Here is a 16992-nt window from a genome sequence, read left to right on the forward strand (position 1 = left end):
CAGGATTTGAACTACACTGAAATGTTCTGGTGTACATAGCACAGGAAAGAGATGCTTCTCATGTTCAGAAATGCGTTCTGGAGGATCTGGAGGGATGCTTGTGCCTAGTGAACACCACTCAGGAGAGATGTATCATTACTTCTGTAAATTTCCATGTCAGAAAATAAGCTCCATCCTATGGTGTTGTCAGCAACGCATGAAATTTCCTCATGCACGTCTCATCTTCTGCCAAAAAGTCTGCGTTTCACTGTTGTCTCTGGGATTTATATCCAGATATAATATCAAAAAGTAGGGCTAAGGATCAAATAGGGAAATATAAAACAGACTGGGTGCTGTTTGAGAGATATTTGGTTACTTTGCTTTTTAAAAAATTGAGACAAAGATGTGTCTCAATTTTTGCTCTGCTGATGCAATTCCATCTGGGTGGAAAGCCCAGTCTAACTTCACAAGAATTTGTATTTTACATGGAGAATTTAAGCAGAAATGACATCCGTCTGTTGTTTGTTGTTCTTGTTTCCCCCCCGCCATGTGATGTGGCATAATTATAAATTGATGCAACTATAGAACATCACATTACTCATAATAACAAAATCAAGCAGATTAATACTCTACATTATCTTTAGCTTGAAAAATAACTTATTAATTATTTAATTGTGCAGATTTCTGGCAATTAGGATAGTATGGCACAAACATAGCTTGCTGATGGTAATGACCACAAGTTAACTAAGACTAGTATTGAAAGATGCCTTGTTAAATGAAAGATGGGCTCTATGAGTCATCTCCATCGCTGGGCTTATTGCAACTTTAGTTTGCTACAAATAAGTAGAAATATGAATGCAGTTATTCAGCACAGACAGACATGGATTTCCTTGACATTGTAAATTACCTCCTCATGTCAGTGGAAATGTGGCAATGGAGAATAAATGAAGACAATATACTACTGGACAAGTACAAATATTCTTACTTCTGTCGCTTATTTATTATTTCTTTCTATTTAATTTCAAGTCTTTCTTTCTCATCCATCATTGTAGGTTGCCACTGCTAGAGGGTGGATAAGTTACTGCAGAAATAGCTAACATAGAAGCAGCATAGTGGTGTTACTATGGTGCCAATAATTAACTCATATCCCTGCATAACAGCATTATCTATATAGAATCATAAAACACTCTCCACTAAACCAGGTTGCTCAAAGTCCCATCCAACCTAGTCTTGAACACTTCCAGGGATGGGGCTTCCACAACTTCCCTGAGCAACCTGTTCCAGTGTCTCATCACCCTCACAGTAAAGAATTTCTTCCATGGCTGGCTAATATAACATCCACCTACAAGAAGGGCCAGAAGGGGGACCCAGGGAGCCGCAGGCCTTTCAGCCTAACCCTGGTACTGGGAAAGATCATGGAGAGGCTTATCTTGGATGAGCTCACACAGCAAGTGCAGGGCAGCCAGGGGATCAGAGCCAGCCAGCAGGGGTTCATGAAAGGGAAATATGACTTGACCAAATGGATCTCTTTTTATGACCATGTGACCTGCCTTTTGGATGAGAGGCATGTCTACCTAGACTTTGGTAAGGCCTTTGACACCGTTTCCCACAGCATTCTCCTGGAGAAGATGGCTAATCATGGCATAGAGAAGTGTATTCTTCACTGGGTAAAAAACTGGCAAAATGGCCACGCCCAGAGAGCTGTGGTAAACGGGGCCAGTGGTGTCCCTCAGGGCTCAGTTTTGGGGCCAGTTTTGTTCAACATCTTTATCTTTATGATCTGGATAAGGGGATTGAGTGCACCCTCAGTAAGTTTGCAGATTACACCAAACTGGGTAGGAGTGTTGATCTGCTCCAGGGTAGGAAGGCTCTACAGAGGGACCTGGACGGGCTGGATCGATGGGCCAAGGCCAGTTGTATGAGGTTCAACAAGGCCAAGTGCGGGGTCCTGAATTCCTGTCACAACAACCCCAGGGAATGGTACAGGCTTGGGGAAGAGTGGTTGGAAAGCTGCCCAGCAGAAAAGGACCTGGGGGTGAAGGGAAGCCTCGTCACCCTCTACACCTACCTGAAAGGAGGTTGTAGGGAGGTGGGTGTTGGCATCTTCTCCCAGCTAAATAACAATAGGACCAGAGGAAATGGTCTAAAGTTTCAGCAGGGGAGGTTCAGATTGGATATTAAGAATAATTTCTATGCTGAAAAAGTGGTCAGGCTCTGGAACAGTCTGCCCAGGGAGGTGGCTGAGTCACCATTATTCAGTATTCAAGAAACGTGTAGATGTGGCACTTCAGGGCATGCTCTAGTGGCCCAGGCTGTGGTTTTTCTTGGGGGTGTTTTTTGGTGGGGTGTGGTGTCACAGTTTGACTCAGGTTCAACAATGCTCTCGATCCCCTCCCCCTCCCACCCAGGTAGGGAAGGAGAGAGAGGATGAGAGAGAGACTCTCTGGATTGAAAATTAAACAACACAACTTTAATTAAACACCAATGATAAAAGAAATTATATACAATTATATACAAATGTGTTCAGGATGTTCAGGAAATGTGCAAAACCCCTATTGCCTCCCCACACCCTCAGCAACTCTCACAGCATCTCCTGAGCTGTGAATAGTCCCAAAGAATTCCAGAGCTGCTGGAGAAAGCGGAGAGTGATGAGGGTCAGGAGAGCTCGAGCCTGGGGGTCGATGGTGATGGATGGACGGAGTCCTCCCTGGATGCCGGCCATGGACGGAAGAGAAGGGAAGGAGAAGCAGGGATGAAGTTGTCTTCTCTGCTCTCTGACCTTCCTCTGAGCTCATGTAGATACGTGGAATGGAACATCTCTGGCCAGTTTTGCTGTCTGTCTAATTTAGCCTCCTACAGGGGGGTCATAGATCTCCCTGTAGTGTCTGAACTGGCAGAACGAAGGCATGATCTTGGAGTCCCAGCAATAATATAAACATTCCAGTATTTGTTATCAATCCTAGCTGGAACACTTTGCTGCTAGTTAAAAGAGAGCTTACTGAAGGAGAAAAAAAAAAATCAGGAAAAGTGGCTTCATCCTGGCTCAAACCAGGACATTTGGGTTTGGTTTTGATGGAGGTTTTTGTGGTTTGGTTTGGTTTTTTTGTTTTTCTTTGTGTTGATGGTTGGACTTGGTGATCTCAGAGGTCCTTTCTAACCATGACAATTCTTAGATCTCCAATCTAAATTTACTCTCTTTCAGCTTAAAACCATTACCCCTCAACCTATCACTAAATGTCCTTGTAAAAAGTCCTCGACCAGCTCAGGTAAATCACTCAAGTATTCACTCAAGCACCTAGTTGTTGTTTACTAAAACTAGCCATAGCGTACATTGGCTGTTCACTACTTTATGAGAATGTGAAGAGCTGCCATACTGGGTTGATCAAATGCTCAGTCTAGTGCTGTCTCCATTTTCTGATACTATCCATTACTTATACAACTGTGGATTCATTTTATAAAATATTTCTCTGGAGAGCATCTCATGGTGTTCTTCTGTTGTTTCTTTTTTATGATTTTTCTAAGACATTTCCAAGAATTGAAAGCCAAGTATTGTCCAGTAATTTCAGTGCCTCCATTAGTGCAGGGCTGCCTGCCACTCACTGGTACTGCTATTAACTGTTAGCCAATAATTAGATTTAATCCCAGATTGGAAAAAGGCTTGATTTTCCTTTACAGTAAAGACTCTTTACTGTGATGAAAGGCACTGAAATTAAAGGATCTAAGTCTGATCAGGCTCCAGATCTTGGGGTTCAACACTGCATCTGAAGTCCTTGCCCAGTGCTTAGTGTTGTGTGACCTAGTTGCTGAGTACAGTTCTTATGTACAGACAGTACAGTAAATAACTTGAAAAATGTTAAACATCTCAACTGCTGCTTTCCTTTCCAAGTTGAATGGAAGAAGCAGGAGGAGCATGGTTTAGTAATTCTGGAGGACCTCATGTTGCCCCTATTCAGTACAGATTTTCCTACAAACTTGAACATGGGTACCTAAGTGCCCTCCAGTAGGGTTTTGAAGTTTTTTGTATGTTTACTCTTATGCTGTCTTCATGAGGGGAGAAATAATATATATATATATATATAACTGTCTGTCCTCCTGTTTTTTTGCTTCAGACTAGATTCTCTGATAGTTCTGTGTACCATGATGACAAGGTTACAGTTATTTACCCAGCTGAATTAAGGGAATATGAATGGCTGATAATATTTATTTTGGATAGAAATATTGCCTACAATCTCCTGGGAAAGCAAATACATTTTGTAACTTGAAGACTAAGAGATCCTAGGCCACATTCAAATTTACTTTAGTAACTCTGTTGTGATCATTGGAGGCATTAATGTGCTATGAATTTATTTCAAATTACATTAGAGAAAGCATTCTTAAAATATTTCTGCCTACTTTCATTCCTATCTTGATCATGTTTGCAGTACTTACCTAAGTTTCTGGTGCAAATGCTATATGTACACTGTTCTAACTTTTTAGGAAAGGTTTAAATTTATGAAATGTATCGATCACTGTTTTTACTGTGGTTTCTTTTGTGTTTGTTACCAGTAAGATTTGGTATTTTGCCCAAACTGACTCTGCACTAAGACAGGACTTTCTGAAATGCTGGTAATTAGCAACAATGCTTGTTACTAATATAAGTACTCTTTTTTTTGGTGCTCATGTAAGAGTTCTACTGTGATTTGCTAATTATTTACTTCTCTAAGAAGCAAATATCCAAAACTTTTCTTGTCACTTTCAGGTGAAGTGATTCTACTCCAGAAAGAGCTCCTCAAAACCAGAGTTTTCAGAAAACTCATGTATTTCACATCTTTTTTATTTTCCAAGGTACCAAGTACTCTGCTGAAATGTGAAACATGGATTTGAATCTGATTTGAGCCAAACACATAAGGGACTTTGATGTGGGTTCTTTTATCCCAGCAAATTATGTTGACCATTTGGCTATTGATTGTTCTCAGGAAGTATTCACTGTAATCAAAAAAGTTCTGTAAAATTACTGCTGGTTGTTTTGACCACTGCTGTCCTGTTGATCCCTTTGATTGAGAAATGAACTGCATAAAGAGAGAAATGTCCAGTTACAAAACTACAACAAGAAAAAAATTGCACTGTATTCTCTAGAATCTCAGTTAACAACCAGTAGCATCCTTGATTGTGTTAAGCCCAGAAAAGTTAACATAATTATCCAATCATATTTTACACCAGTTCTAGGTCAGTACAAATTCATAATTCTTAATATTGAAGTGTCACATTCCTAATGCAGAGAAACACACTCCTAGCTTCAGAGAAAGACAGATTCCTTACCCTTCCTGAAGCAGGGAAAACCCAGAATCCATCATAACAATGTGTCTCCTGGATAGCTAGTCTTCATTCCATGTGGGTAAATTTCATACATATGTAGAGTTAGGAGACCTTTAGTATTTCTATCTTTCCTCCTCTTGCAAGTAGCAGAGCTGCCATATGAAACATGAACTAATGGAGACATTATCTGAGGATATCTGATTTACTTTCATACGCCAGGCAGATGCACTCAACTACAGGTCTTTGGTGCTTTGGGATGTTCTGCTGCAAGAAAGCTGGGCTCCTATCCAAACTCAGTGCAAGACATAGAAAATTGTCACTTCTTGTTGACTCTGTTCAGCCTGGAGGAGAAGGCTCCAAGGAGAGGTTGTAGTGGCTTTCTAGTAGCTGAAGGGGGCCTACAGGAAAGCTAGAGAAGGACTTTTTACCAGGGTGTGTAGTGATAGAACAAGAGGTGATGGTTTTAAACTGGAAGAGGGTAGATTTAGGTTAGATGTTAAGAAGAAATTATTTCTTGTTAGGGTGGTGAGGCACTGAAACAGGTTGCCCAGGGAAGCTGTGCATGACCCCTCCCTGGACATGTTCAAGGCCAAGTTGGGCAGGGCTTTGTGCAGCCTGGTCTAGTGGAAGGTGTCGCTGCCTTTGCAGGGGGATAGGAGCTAGATGGTCTTCTAGGTCCCTTCCAACCCAAACCATTCTATGAGTTGATGATTCTATTATGATGAACTTTCTCCTCATTCACTTCTTTTAATTTTAACATTTCACCTCTTAACCAAATGAAAACCTGAAAGTGTTTTGTGTCAAACCAGGAAATATTAATGGTGTGTGCTGTGATAATTTCCAAGGTGTTGCCAATTTGTTTTCATCTATCTTGTATTAAAAGCTACAAAAGTACTGATTTGTCTACTGAAAGAGTAAAAATCACCTTTGGTTGAGAGGTGTAAACCACAATTTTTAATTTTGGTAGTACTGCCTGTTTTCAGACGAAAACCTAAAACCTTTCAAAAAAGGGCAGTGATGGGACAGAGTCATTCAGTCAGGCAGAGTTTTGATACCCTTTTATTTAAGCAGTGAAAGGTCTTATGTTATTCAGTTTTCCAGGACAAACACTTCACTTTAATATACCTCTTTGTCAAAGAAAAACCTCCCAACACAAGGCTGCAGGTGATCTGATGTGTACCTGATGTAGCCTTTTGCTATCTTCAGAGCTGTCTACTTTTTCTTGTCGATCATCGCAGAGAACTTACAATACTGAATGGTCATCTCTGTGAGTGTTGGCAAGTGACTGCAGAGGAAACAGTAATGGTATTGTGCAAGGCACAACCTGCTAGTAGTATGTCTTCACTGAGTGAGAAGTTATTAAGTACATGACCAAATCCTGCTCCAAAGCTGTTGAAATTACTGGAAATTTTGTCATTGTATTCCTGAAAGTCAGAATTCCGTAACCCTGATAGAGAACAAGCCATAGATTCTGTGGAGTCTTTTACAGACTGCTTTCCCACAAAGTGGGGGAGAAAAGTATTTCATCTTTTAACAAAAGTATGAGCCTTATTCATACCTTGTCATCTATCAAAAATTGTGCTGATCTTCAGCTTTACAGCAGCTTTCACCCATATAATGATGGGAGAATTTACAAAAATGTGTAACTCACAGTGTTCCTGATTTTCCCTATCTTCATTCAAAAAAGGGTATGAATTGTCAGATCACACTTGTGACTGGTGGTTATTATGCCTTGATGCTGGTGCATCTCTGCTTGCTAGCAGCTGTTCTGCTATTTTTTCTCTGGTTTCCATTTATGCTGTTTTGCTTCATTAAATAATCTTAATCCTAAACAGTGACTCAAAATTACACAACACCATTTTTATATACCGTTAAATACTTAGAGGATGGGGTTTTTTTCTCCCATCTCTCACATGCATTTTGGTGTTTCTGGTGTTTTCTCCAGTCTTTCCTGTAGTCTTAGTTGCCAGCCTAACAAAGCTGGTTGTTGATTTAAGCACACTCTTAGCACTGGAAGTGGGATGACCATCCTTTCACTGTAAATTCTGTAAACCAGTTGTCACTGGGCTATACGTGGATCCCACCTGCTCTGAGCCAAATACTGGAATACAGGAATACTGGAATAGCAGAATACAAATGTTGGTATTTCCTAAAGTTAAGTGTAAATCAATAACAGAAAGCTGAAAATGCACTGACAGATTAACTAATGTCCCTTATTACTGGAAAAAATGAACCATTAGTCAAGGACAGTGCTTTGCCATTACAGTCTTTAGTATTTTCACTGTAAAGTGGTGATTTTTCTCAGTGGAATGAAAAAGAAAAACAGTAAATGGACTATTGGACAAGTAATAACACACTATTTCAAATAGCCCCAAATTACTGAAGGCTTTTAAGACATCTGTTCCCTCCCTTATCCTTTCAGGTATCTCACTGCTTTAGCTGAGTAAGAGGAATTACCATCAGTGACTTGGTAGATTAGTCACGAGATGTTAGGAGTCTAGTTTAACATTTGGTAAGAATGAACAGTTGGGATATTGGCTGAATAAGTAGCTACCTGTAGGGCATACCTGCTTGGGATTACCAGTGTCTGTGCTACATGGGATGTGTTACCTAGCAACCTACCTACCAGTCACGCATATGAAAAGGGTTTGTTTTCTTAACTAGCAAGATTTGTCTGTAATTTTATGTTTTCCAGTGTTTACCTTAGAGATGAGAAGCACTTATATTTTTAGTTTTGCTTAACAGAGATAAAAATAGATTGCTTATAAAAATAAAGAGATATAAAAGGAATTAAGAAATTAAAATAGAAGTATTGGCAAGGATCATGCCTATTTGGGTATTCAATGAAAATAGCAAGGTATAGAAAGCCAGTTTTCCCATGCAGTATTTATTGTAATGTTTCTTTTAAAACATCAGTCAAAGAGCTAAACGTGATAAGATAAATAGATGTGACCTCTTTTGTGACTGTGTCATAGGAAGATAAAGGATAAAAGTCTATTTTGATGTTCAGAGAATTAGGCAGCAGGTTACATCAACAAGATTTAATTTTCTGGTATGTGCTAAGAGAAGTGGCACAGTATGAAGAGGCAGCAGCTGGGATTATTTTCTGAAAAAAAACTGTGTACTGAGTTTAAAATGTTTATTTGAATGATACATTCCCTGTGAGGGAAAATGAAGGAAACAGCTGAGCCTACAGTTATTTTATGAAATCTTTCTGGTTTTTTTAATTAGTCAAGGGAGCAAAGTACATTCTCACTCACTTTGCTAAGTGGCAGTTATCCCTGCACCACAGAGGGCAGAGGACAACGGAGCATCTCCTCTATTGCGTATTTCCCAGTGTATATTTATTTATGCATAAGTAGCAATGTCAATATGCATGCACAAAAGTGAGTATAGTGAAACCAACATCACCTGCTTGTTTTTAAGATAGCAGCTTTCAAATTCAACAGTGAATAGTTTTGCAATTCATCCTACTTTCTAGTGGACAAAATAAAGAAAAAGCTTTTGCAAGCACACAGGGTACTTTAAGCAGTTGTGACCTGTTTCTTTTTTGTCCCCCAATGAGTCTAGTTTCTCTCCCCAGGGCATCCTGTTTTCATGCAGCTCCAGCACGTTCTAAGAATGGAACAGCTTTCTTATAGAGCAAGAATATGGTGTAATGTATTGTGGGTGGTTTGTTTTCTCAGTTTCCTATTAAAAACACATGCAAATACTATATGAGAAAACACAGCTGAAGAGTGCAATAATGCTGCTTTACTAGCAGTTTATGAAGTCTTGGAACTTAGGAATTCTGGTCTTTGGAGTGGTAGGTGAGATTTCTTCTCAGTATCTAGACTGTTCCTGCACTCCTGTGTTCTAATTCTTTACACTTAGTCTTTCATAACTGAAGATTTGTTTTCATTGTATAAAAATTGTGATTGCCAATTTGGTGATAACATTGGTTACTTTCAACTTGATTTCCAGTAGCTGGATGGTTGGATAGGTACTTTGGTTATTATAAGGTATGATAACAATTACAGTTACTTTCTCATATGCAGATATTTTGTATTTTTAAATCACTGGATATATTTCTAGGTTAGAAGTGAACACCTCTGCTATGTTAGAATTTGTTTCATTCAAAAGAGAAAAGTTTTTGGATAGTAGAATGTGAAAATTGGCAAATTCTATAAAGAGCTTTTGAAAACTTACGTGAATATGACATTCACAGCCACCTGTAGTTCATATTTGGTTTTATATCCAGAAAAATGGGAAAGAATTCTGCATAAACTCTAGGCTTATGTGAGCTGTTAATGATATGGATCTGTTACTCACTGCTATCACATATCTCTTGTAATAACCTGTGACAGCTATAAAACTCTGGAATGAGATCTGGGCATAGGAATAAAATCTATGGTAAATTCTTTTACTCACATTCAAGATAGTCTGAAGTGGAGCTTCTTTTCCACCTAACTGGGTGATGAACTCTTTTATTTTGCAAAAAAACTTACTTGCCTCTCAAAAAGAGCAAGACCTTCCTTCACATAAAGTCCCTAAGTGCTTCATTCAAATTCAACCCATGTGACTGGGTGTTCTGAGTGTATGGGAAGCAAATATATGACTCTCGATGGTAATTTTTGTTATTTTAGCTATTTATGCACAAAACCTTAATATTTTGTGTTTCCTGTAAGGAGTTACCTTGGAAGCACAAACTTCCCTTAAAACAGACATTCTTCTCTCAAGTAACATTGGCATTTCAGTCCTCAAACTGAAATCATAGTTGACTCCATGATATATTGAATATAATGTATTTCTGAAGAGGCAATAGCTGTTTTGTTTGGGTTTTTTTTATGAGATGTCCTTCACAGTCTAAGCAAACTTTGAATGCATTTAATTTTAAAACCAACTAGACTCTGTACCCACCCCACTCCCACAACATAGTTTCTGAGTTTCAGGTCTGAGAAAAATTGAGAGGTGCAAATGAAAACCAAAATATGGTGGTAATGTCTTATCTTTCTAGGTGACACTTCAGAAGTCCTAAAGCAAGTATCTGGGGACAGCAGGCCAATCATATTGTGGGTCCTACAAAATACTGATTCCTCAGAACTAAAAAACTGTTTCAGCATTTTCATACAAAAAGATTTAGCTCTTGATCATAGGAAGAATTTCTCTGCTCCTTAAACAAATTTGTTATGGTATTCTCACACTGACATCTAGAATCCAGTATGTGGTGCCAGTTAAAACAGCAATAACAAAACAGTATCTTCTTTCCTTATATGTTTAGGAAAATATCTCCAACTTCGATATCGTCATGGAGTCTGATGAGGGCACCTTCAAGCCATCTGGACTGGGGTTCACTGGCAATGCTAAAGCTCGGGACATTGTGAAAGAGATCATGACTCTGCTGCAGCCCATCAATGTTACAGAAGTGTATGACAACGCAGACGGGACAGACATCAATCACTGGATGAGAGACGGGGTGCCCGGTGAGTGGGCTTTGCAGGTGATGCTGCTCCTCCTGTGCTGGAGGATGGCTGCTCTGGGGTTTTGAAAATACTAAGAAACAGTTTCCCTCAAGGATTAAAATTTACCATAGGTAAAATACGGAAATATTAAAAGGTGACCAACAGAAATAGGACATGAAGTGCATTTGAGCTGCAGTTTAATAATGGTATAGATTATGTGTAGCATGCCTAAAATCTTCTTTTCGGCTTTAGGGATTTATAATAATTAATCCCAGACTGGTGGTTTATAAATAGTAAACTAAGGCAGAGGGGAATTCTCCAACACAGAACAATTTTTTTTTAATTATTATTGTTTTAACTTTGAAACACAGGGCTTTTCCTTCCTGTTTTTTATGCTGAAGGAACAATGTTTTTGAGGTGTGACATTTAAAAGGTTATGGGGCATTAAAGTGTGCTAAAGGGGTAAAATCCTGCAAAGTTTGAATTGGTTTAAGGCTTTGTTTGGAGTATTGTATCTGGCTCCCAATGAGGAGCAGCTTGTTGGGAAAGAGGCTTGCAAGCTGTAAGAGAGATCCACCCCTGGCAGCCCCCTGTTCACGAGACCTCACATTAACATGGGGGCTTGCAGAGCACAAGAGTCCCAATTAGAGGCCAGCCTGGGTGAAGCCTTAGTGAATTTCCTCACTTGAGTAACAGTAGAAAGAAAAAACTTTCATAACACTGCTATTTAAATAATTATTATAAGTTTTTAAATGTCAAGGTTCTTTTTCTTCAGTGTTTTTGACTGCAGTAGAATGTCACATTTCTTACGCTAGTTTTACTAGTAGCCACTATGTGCTTAGAATTCCTTGGTATGTTATTAACTGCCTTGTTTTTCACCTGGTCTTACAGAAGATGCACTGGGTTATTGCATATGTGCTGCTTCTTTGTGGTCAAAACTCTTTGCTTCTCACTCACTTGGGATGTACAAAGATACCATGAAGTTGACTGCCTGAGTAAATGTAGGAATGCCTAATTTGCAAAGCAAAATATCTATTCTGGGCAAGAAGTATGGAAGAATGGGTATTGTTAAACAGCTAGGGATTAATATTCAGGTAGTGTGCTGCTTTCCAGGTGAGGTGCAAGCTGTTTAGTGCAGTGTCATACAGCTGTGGCACTGGTGTGCACTTGGGTTCCTAGGCTCTGCAGGTGCTTCTTACCTGTTAGGATCATGAGCTGAGTTGGAGTGACCTGAGAACACTGCTGAGAGGCTGTAGCCATGCGTTGTCCTACACAGCCTGGAATAACCCATGCAAAGATGTCAGGTCCAGAATTCCAGACCAACACTTGTCTGTGTTGTAGCTGGACTAGGAGAACTCACCACTCAGCCTCTGTTTAGAAAATGCAAGTGTATCAGAATGATTTCCTAAGTCAGGTGTTGGGAGCATTACAGATAGTCCTTGGGATCTTTTGTTGTGTTTCCCATCTGAGTGTGAGAGATTATGGAAGAGAAAATTTTAAATATCTTGTTTTCAGCTGATAATGTGAGCAGTGCTTGGCTGTCAGTGTGTACTGAGCTCTTGTACACCACTTTTCATCAGCTGAGGTGCACCTGAAGCAAAACCTGCTCCATGGTGCTTTGACTCATCACCTGGGCTAATGTGTAAAGTGCACTCAGCAGGAGCAGGGCAGAAACAGGAGCCATCTCCTATAGTCATCTCTTCTCCTCAGAAAGCATAAACTATGAAAAATATCTTAAACAATAAGCTCAACCTTGGGAAAATCTAAATACACTAGAACCAAGACCTCAGTGTTTAAATATATCTGATTTGCTTTCCTATTAAATATTTGGCACATTGATTGATGGTGGGTTTTTTTGCTGTCTGAAGCTTTGATTCATTTAAGTTTGTTGCTTAACTTCCCGATAAGCAAATAACAAAGTGTTCTTGCAGCATAAAGGAGCAGTGTTTTCCCCCATCAAGTCCCAGTGGGAAGGAATTAGCTCCACTAAAAGACTTTTGCTGCTTTAGATTGTGTTTCATACTGTACGAGGGAGAAGTCTAAGACATCTTGTAATCTTCATGCCGTGTCTTCAGTATTCTCACTGCTCGAATGAGCCCTTATGGCATATAATAACATTGGAACAAATTGAACACACTGTAACAGCTTTTATAATTTTGTACAATTTAAACAAGCAGTCAAGTGTTGACACTTCATCCATTTTATTTAAATATTTTCTTGAAACACACTTGGTGGCTTTGTTTCTGCAACAGGGAGAGAAAAGATGCTGTAGTCCTTTAGCAGTAAGAATGGTTTCTGAGATAATTCCTCTCCACTTTTTCTCTTTTTCTCTGTAAAATGGATTCTGGGATTCGCCTTTTTAGATGCGAATAAAATTCTGCTCCTCCTGCTCTATTTGGTGTGAAAGATCCAGAGAGAGCAACAGTTCAGGTGTTTTTCAGAGCTCTTCATAGCTGCTCCTGAGACCAGAGAAGCAACCCTGGCTCCTCACTCTCTGTGATTTCCACTGAGTTTATTTTTAATGGGCATGCAATGAAATTTTATTTGTAATGTTACTTAAACATATTTACAAGAAAACAGCTGTGGCTATTCCGAGATTTTTAGGATGAGAGAGGCCAGGAGAGGGCTTTGCAAACTATAGGCTGAAGCTTAACTAATACCTCTAAAGCACAAGCAAGGTGATCCACACCAAATACTACAGCGATTTAATGCTTCATGACTTCAGAGTATTAGAAATATTTCTGTCAGTGGCCTTTACATTGGATTATTTTGAGAGCAGTTCAGCCCAGCAAAGAGTAATGTCTGTAGCAGTGTTTTTCTATTGATAGGGTTTTCAGCTACTGAAAATATTTGTGTAACATTTATTTTGCTTTTTCATGAAGCATAAATCAAAGGGGGGTTTTGTGGTGTCATAATTTTTGCTGTGGTTTTACAATTTGAGTTGACCATTGGTCCTAAGACTGCTTCCTTATTAATTATCCAATTATCTTCCATAGCGTTTTTTATAATAATTCAATTACATGTTTGTTTTTAGGTAAGAATACATCTAAAGTGTGGCACATAAAGCTTATTCCTTTCCAACACTAAGTCCTAATCAAGTTTGGCCTAAATTTGCAAATATAGGTGGGGAAATTGGTTTGTTGGGTTTATTTGTTTGGTTTCTTTGCATGTTTTTTCACAACAGGCTTTTTCAGTGTCTGAAATAGTAAAAAAACCTTTAAGCAAGCCCTGATAGACCAATTCTCAGTTGTCTGATTATCACAAAGATGATTTGAATATTATTAGACCAGTTCCTAAGGTAATAGCACTTGGGCTGAGCCAGCCTTCCCTGCAAACCTTCAGAAACTGAGGAGGGGGCTGAAGTGGTTGCATTTGTATTTTGGTATCCAGTGAACATTAGTTCAGCTTTAGGTGTTACAGGAGAGAAAAATGAGTGCGCTCCTGTTTTTGCAGAGGGAAGGCTTTTGTGACACAGTATTTCCAGGAGAGCTGGTTCAAGGATGCTCCTTTCTGGAAAGTTATCTGTTGTTGCAGTGCTTATGATGGGAACAGTTGTCTGTTCAGAACTGAGCTGTATTTGAGATCGAGATGACCCAGAACATCAAACAACTCCCAGAAGGCATGTGGCAACTTCTGTATTTAAAATTCAACCAATTTCACCTGGAGGTGAAGCACCTTTTTACAATGTCAATCTGAACCTTGATGGTTGCTGGTGTTTCTACCCACCATGACTGTCTTGCTTTTTTTGTCAGATTACACAGCAGGAGGAATTATTCCTCCAGAAACTAATAAACCAGTAGTTCATCTAACTTTAATGTTTCTTCAGAAATAAAAAATTCATTGCTAGCCCAATCTGTTAGTCATCTTCTCAGACGTGGTAACCAAATGCTGTCATATATCTTTTCTCTCATTTTTACATTTTCATAACGCTTCGTTATTACCTTCATCTAAAATAAGATGTATTCTGGCCCTTAGACAGCAAACTTTGACATACATGGTTTCCTTTCTTATTATGTAATAAGAAAAGAAAAATTATATTTGACCTCTTATTATGTAAGAGGTCAAAAATCCTCCAGTTACTCCCTTTTTCCAGAGCACACTGCCAACTTGTGTCCCCATCCCCATCATCCTTTGTAGCACCAAACTCCAGTGCAAGGCTGCCGGCATCCTTGGGCTAAGCCTGCTCCTCTGCTCGGCGTCAGCCAGAGACACGTTTGAGAAGGTGGTGGGTAAATGAGAAGATTTTCAATGGGGGAAATTCCCCATTCCTCCCTGACTCAAGGTTGCCAGCTGAGCATGAAGAATCAAGCAAATGCTCTATTTCCCAAGTTAAAAGTAGGTAAACTGTTCACTCTTAGCTATACCACTGTTTGGAAGTGAATATGCAGGAAGTATTGCCCCTCAACAGACTTTCTTTCACAGACTTGGACAGACACTTTGGATCCAATTTCTCTTGTTTCTTTTTATTGCTGTAATAATAAAACTATAAGAAAAAAAAAAAAAAAAGGAAAAAATCGGTTTCATAGTCCCTAGACTTCATAAGGCAATACTGAAAAGACTTTGGCTTAATTGTGCGAAGGTAAGGGATGTTTCACTTAATGAAGACTGCCCTGTGAGATGAAAGGCTTCCTTAAGTGAAAAAGATTTCCTTAAGAATAGTCATTAAACATAATTTCCACACTTTAACATGTAATATTTGTGTGATTTCTGATCTGAATGCTTCGGGTAGGGTATCATGTGGAGAGCTCCAGTTATTTGACAAAGTGACTAACACAAGTGAAACGTGCTTATTCATGGAGCAACAAGTTGGACAAAACTCCTAAGCTCTACTCACAAAACTAGCTTTACGCATAGTATTACAAGTACTGAGATAATTTTAGTTACTCCACAATCCCTACATTTTTGTATTTCTTGAGTTCCCACTGCTCAGGACTAGTGTTGAAACACAGCACCAACACCAGCCACTATGGACCTGGTTTATTTCTGTGGGGAAGTGAGAGCTTATGGTCTATACCTGTATCTTGGCTGAATCTTTATCTTAGTGAGTCTGAGATATATCATCACTGTTGTGTCATAATTAGCAACACTGGATTGGTTTTTCCAGGTAAACCATTTCTGTTCAGGTATCATATTTTATCATTCCAAAAGGAAATATGATGAATGAGTGTATTCCACTGTGGAAGTCAAATTTTCTGCAACTCGGGAGGTATTAAATTAAACCAGTATGCTAAGAGAACAATTATAATTGGTTGGCACTTAAAAAAACTACTGAAAGTGATACAGTTATTAGAACCATTTAAAAATCTTGATTGCAGAAAGAACTGCATGTATTAATCTATAAAATAATTCATCTAGGCTCTAATTTATCCCTATTCCATAAAAATGGGCTTTTGAAATTAGAAGTTACTCTAGAGTAATTAAATAAATTTAATATGTTGCAATGTTTGATGAAGGTGGATACCTTAAAAGGCTCATAGTTTAACATAATATCTCAGTTATATTAGCCTTTCATCTGACCTTTTCTGCTTTTAATAAAGTTATCAAAGTCTTTGAGACTAATCATTTAATGAAAGGACTAGTCTATAAATTATGGTATGTTTTCTTATTAGTTGTGTTATTTAACTACCAGGCAAGCTTGACTGTAACTTACATTCTTTCCACCTCTGTTGGACTAGGGTCTTGTTTTGGCATATAGGAATATGCAAGGACTTCTAATATTTAACCGGGAGCATTGGAATTGCAGGCTTGTTTGTTTCATGCAGACTAACACAGTTCATGCAAATACTCAGCTGGGATAGCACTGTTTGAGAGGGGGATGGAGCTGGGTACAGTGCTTTAATGCAGATTTTGCTGGCAATTTTAAGTGGGCTTCTGTTATATATTTCTCATTAGTGCACATACATTTCTAATGTGAGGGTGGTCCTGTCAAGTCAAAAATAATGTGTCATCTTTGGGGCAAAATAATTCATGATTATATCAAATACTTGAAAACTGCTCATTCACACATATCTTGACAAAAAAATGTAGACTAGTTCTCAATGAACTTGCTGAAGTCTACCTAAACTATGAAGTCCTACTGTTCAGTAATATGTTTTTAGAGGAATTTATTAGAGACTGATAAAAACAGGAGGAGGAGAAAGATTGGTATAATCGAGGATGAATGTTGCAATTAGTAGCAGATAATACTAAATGGTTTTATTTCACTCAATATTAGTGACATTTTAGGGAGAACAATATCACAAAAGAACTGCAGGAAGACTTGAAAATCTGGAACTTG

The 16992-nt window shown here is 38.8% G+C and overlaps 1 protein-coding gene across 1 annotated transcript in view; it reads left to right on the forward strand.

The window, feature by feature from the left end:
- The window catches only part of CPQ (carboxypeptidase Q), a 131007-nt gene that overhangs the window by 90257 nt on the left and 23758 nt on the right, over positions 1 to 16992 (forward strand). Inside the window, exon 6 of the mRNA XM_010006442.1 lies at positions 10535 to 10736. Coding sequence (XP_010004744.1) covers positions 10535 to 10736 — 202 coding nt within the window. The remainder of the gene's footprint in view (positions 1 to 10534; positions 10737 to 16992) is intronic.

The sequence above is a fragment of the Chaetura pelagica genome, unplaced genomic scaffold, assembly GCF_000747805.2.
Source record: "Chaetura pelagica isolate M959 unplaced genomic scaffold, ChaPel_1.0 scaffold76, whole genome shotgun sequence".
Taxonomy (NCBI): domain Eukaryota; kingdom Metazoa; phylum Chordata; class Aves; order Apodiformes; family Apodidae; genus Chaetura; species Chaetura pelagica.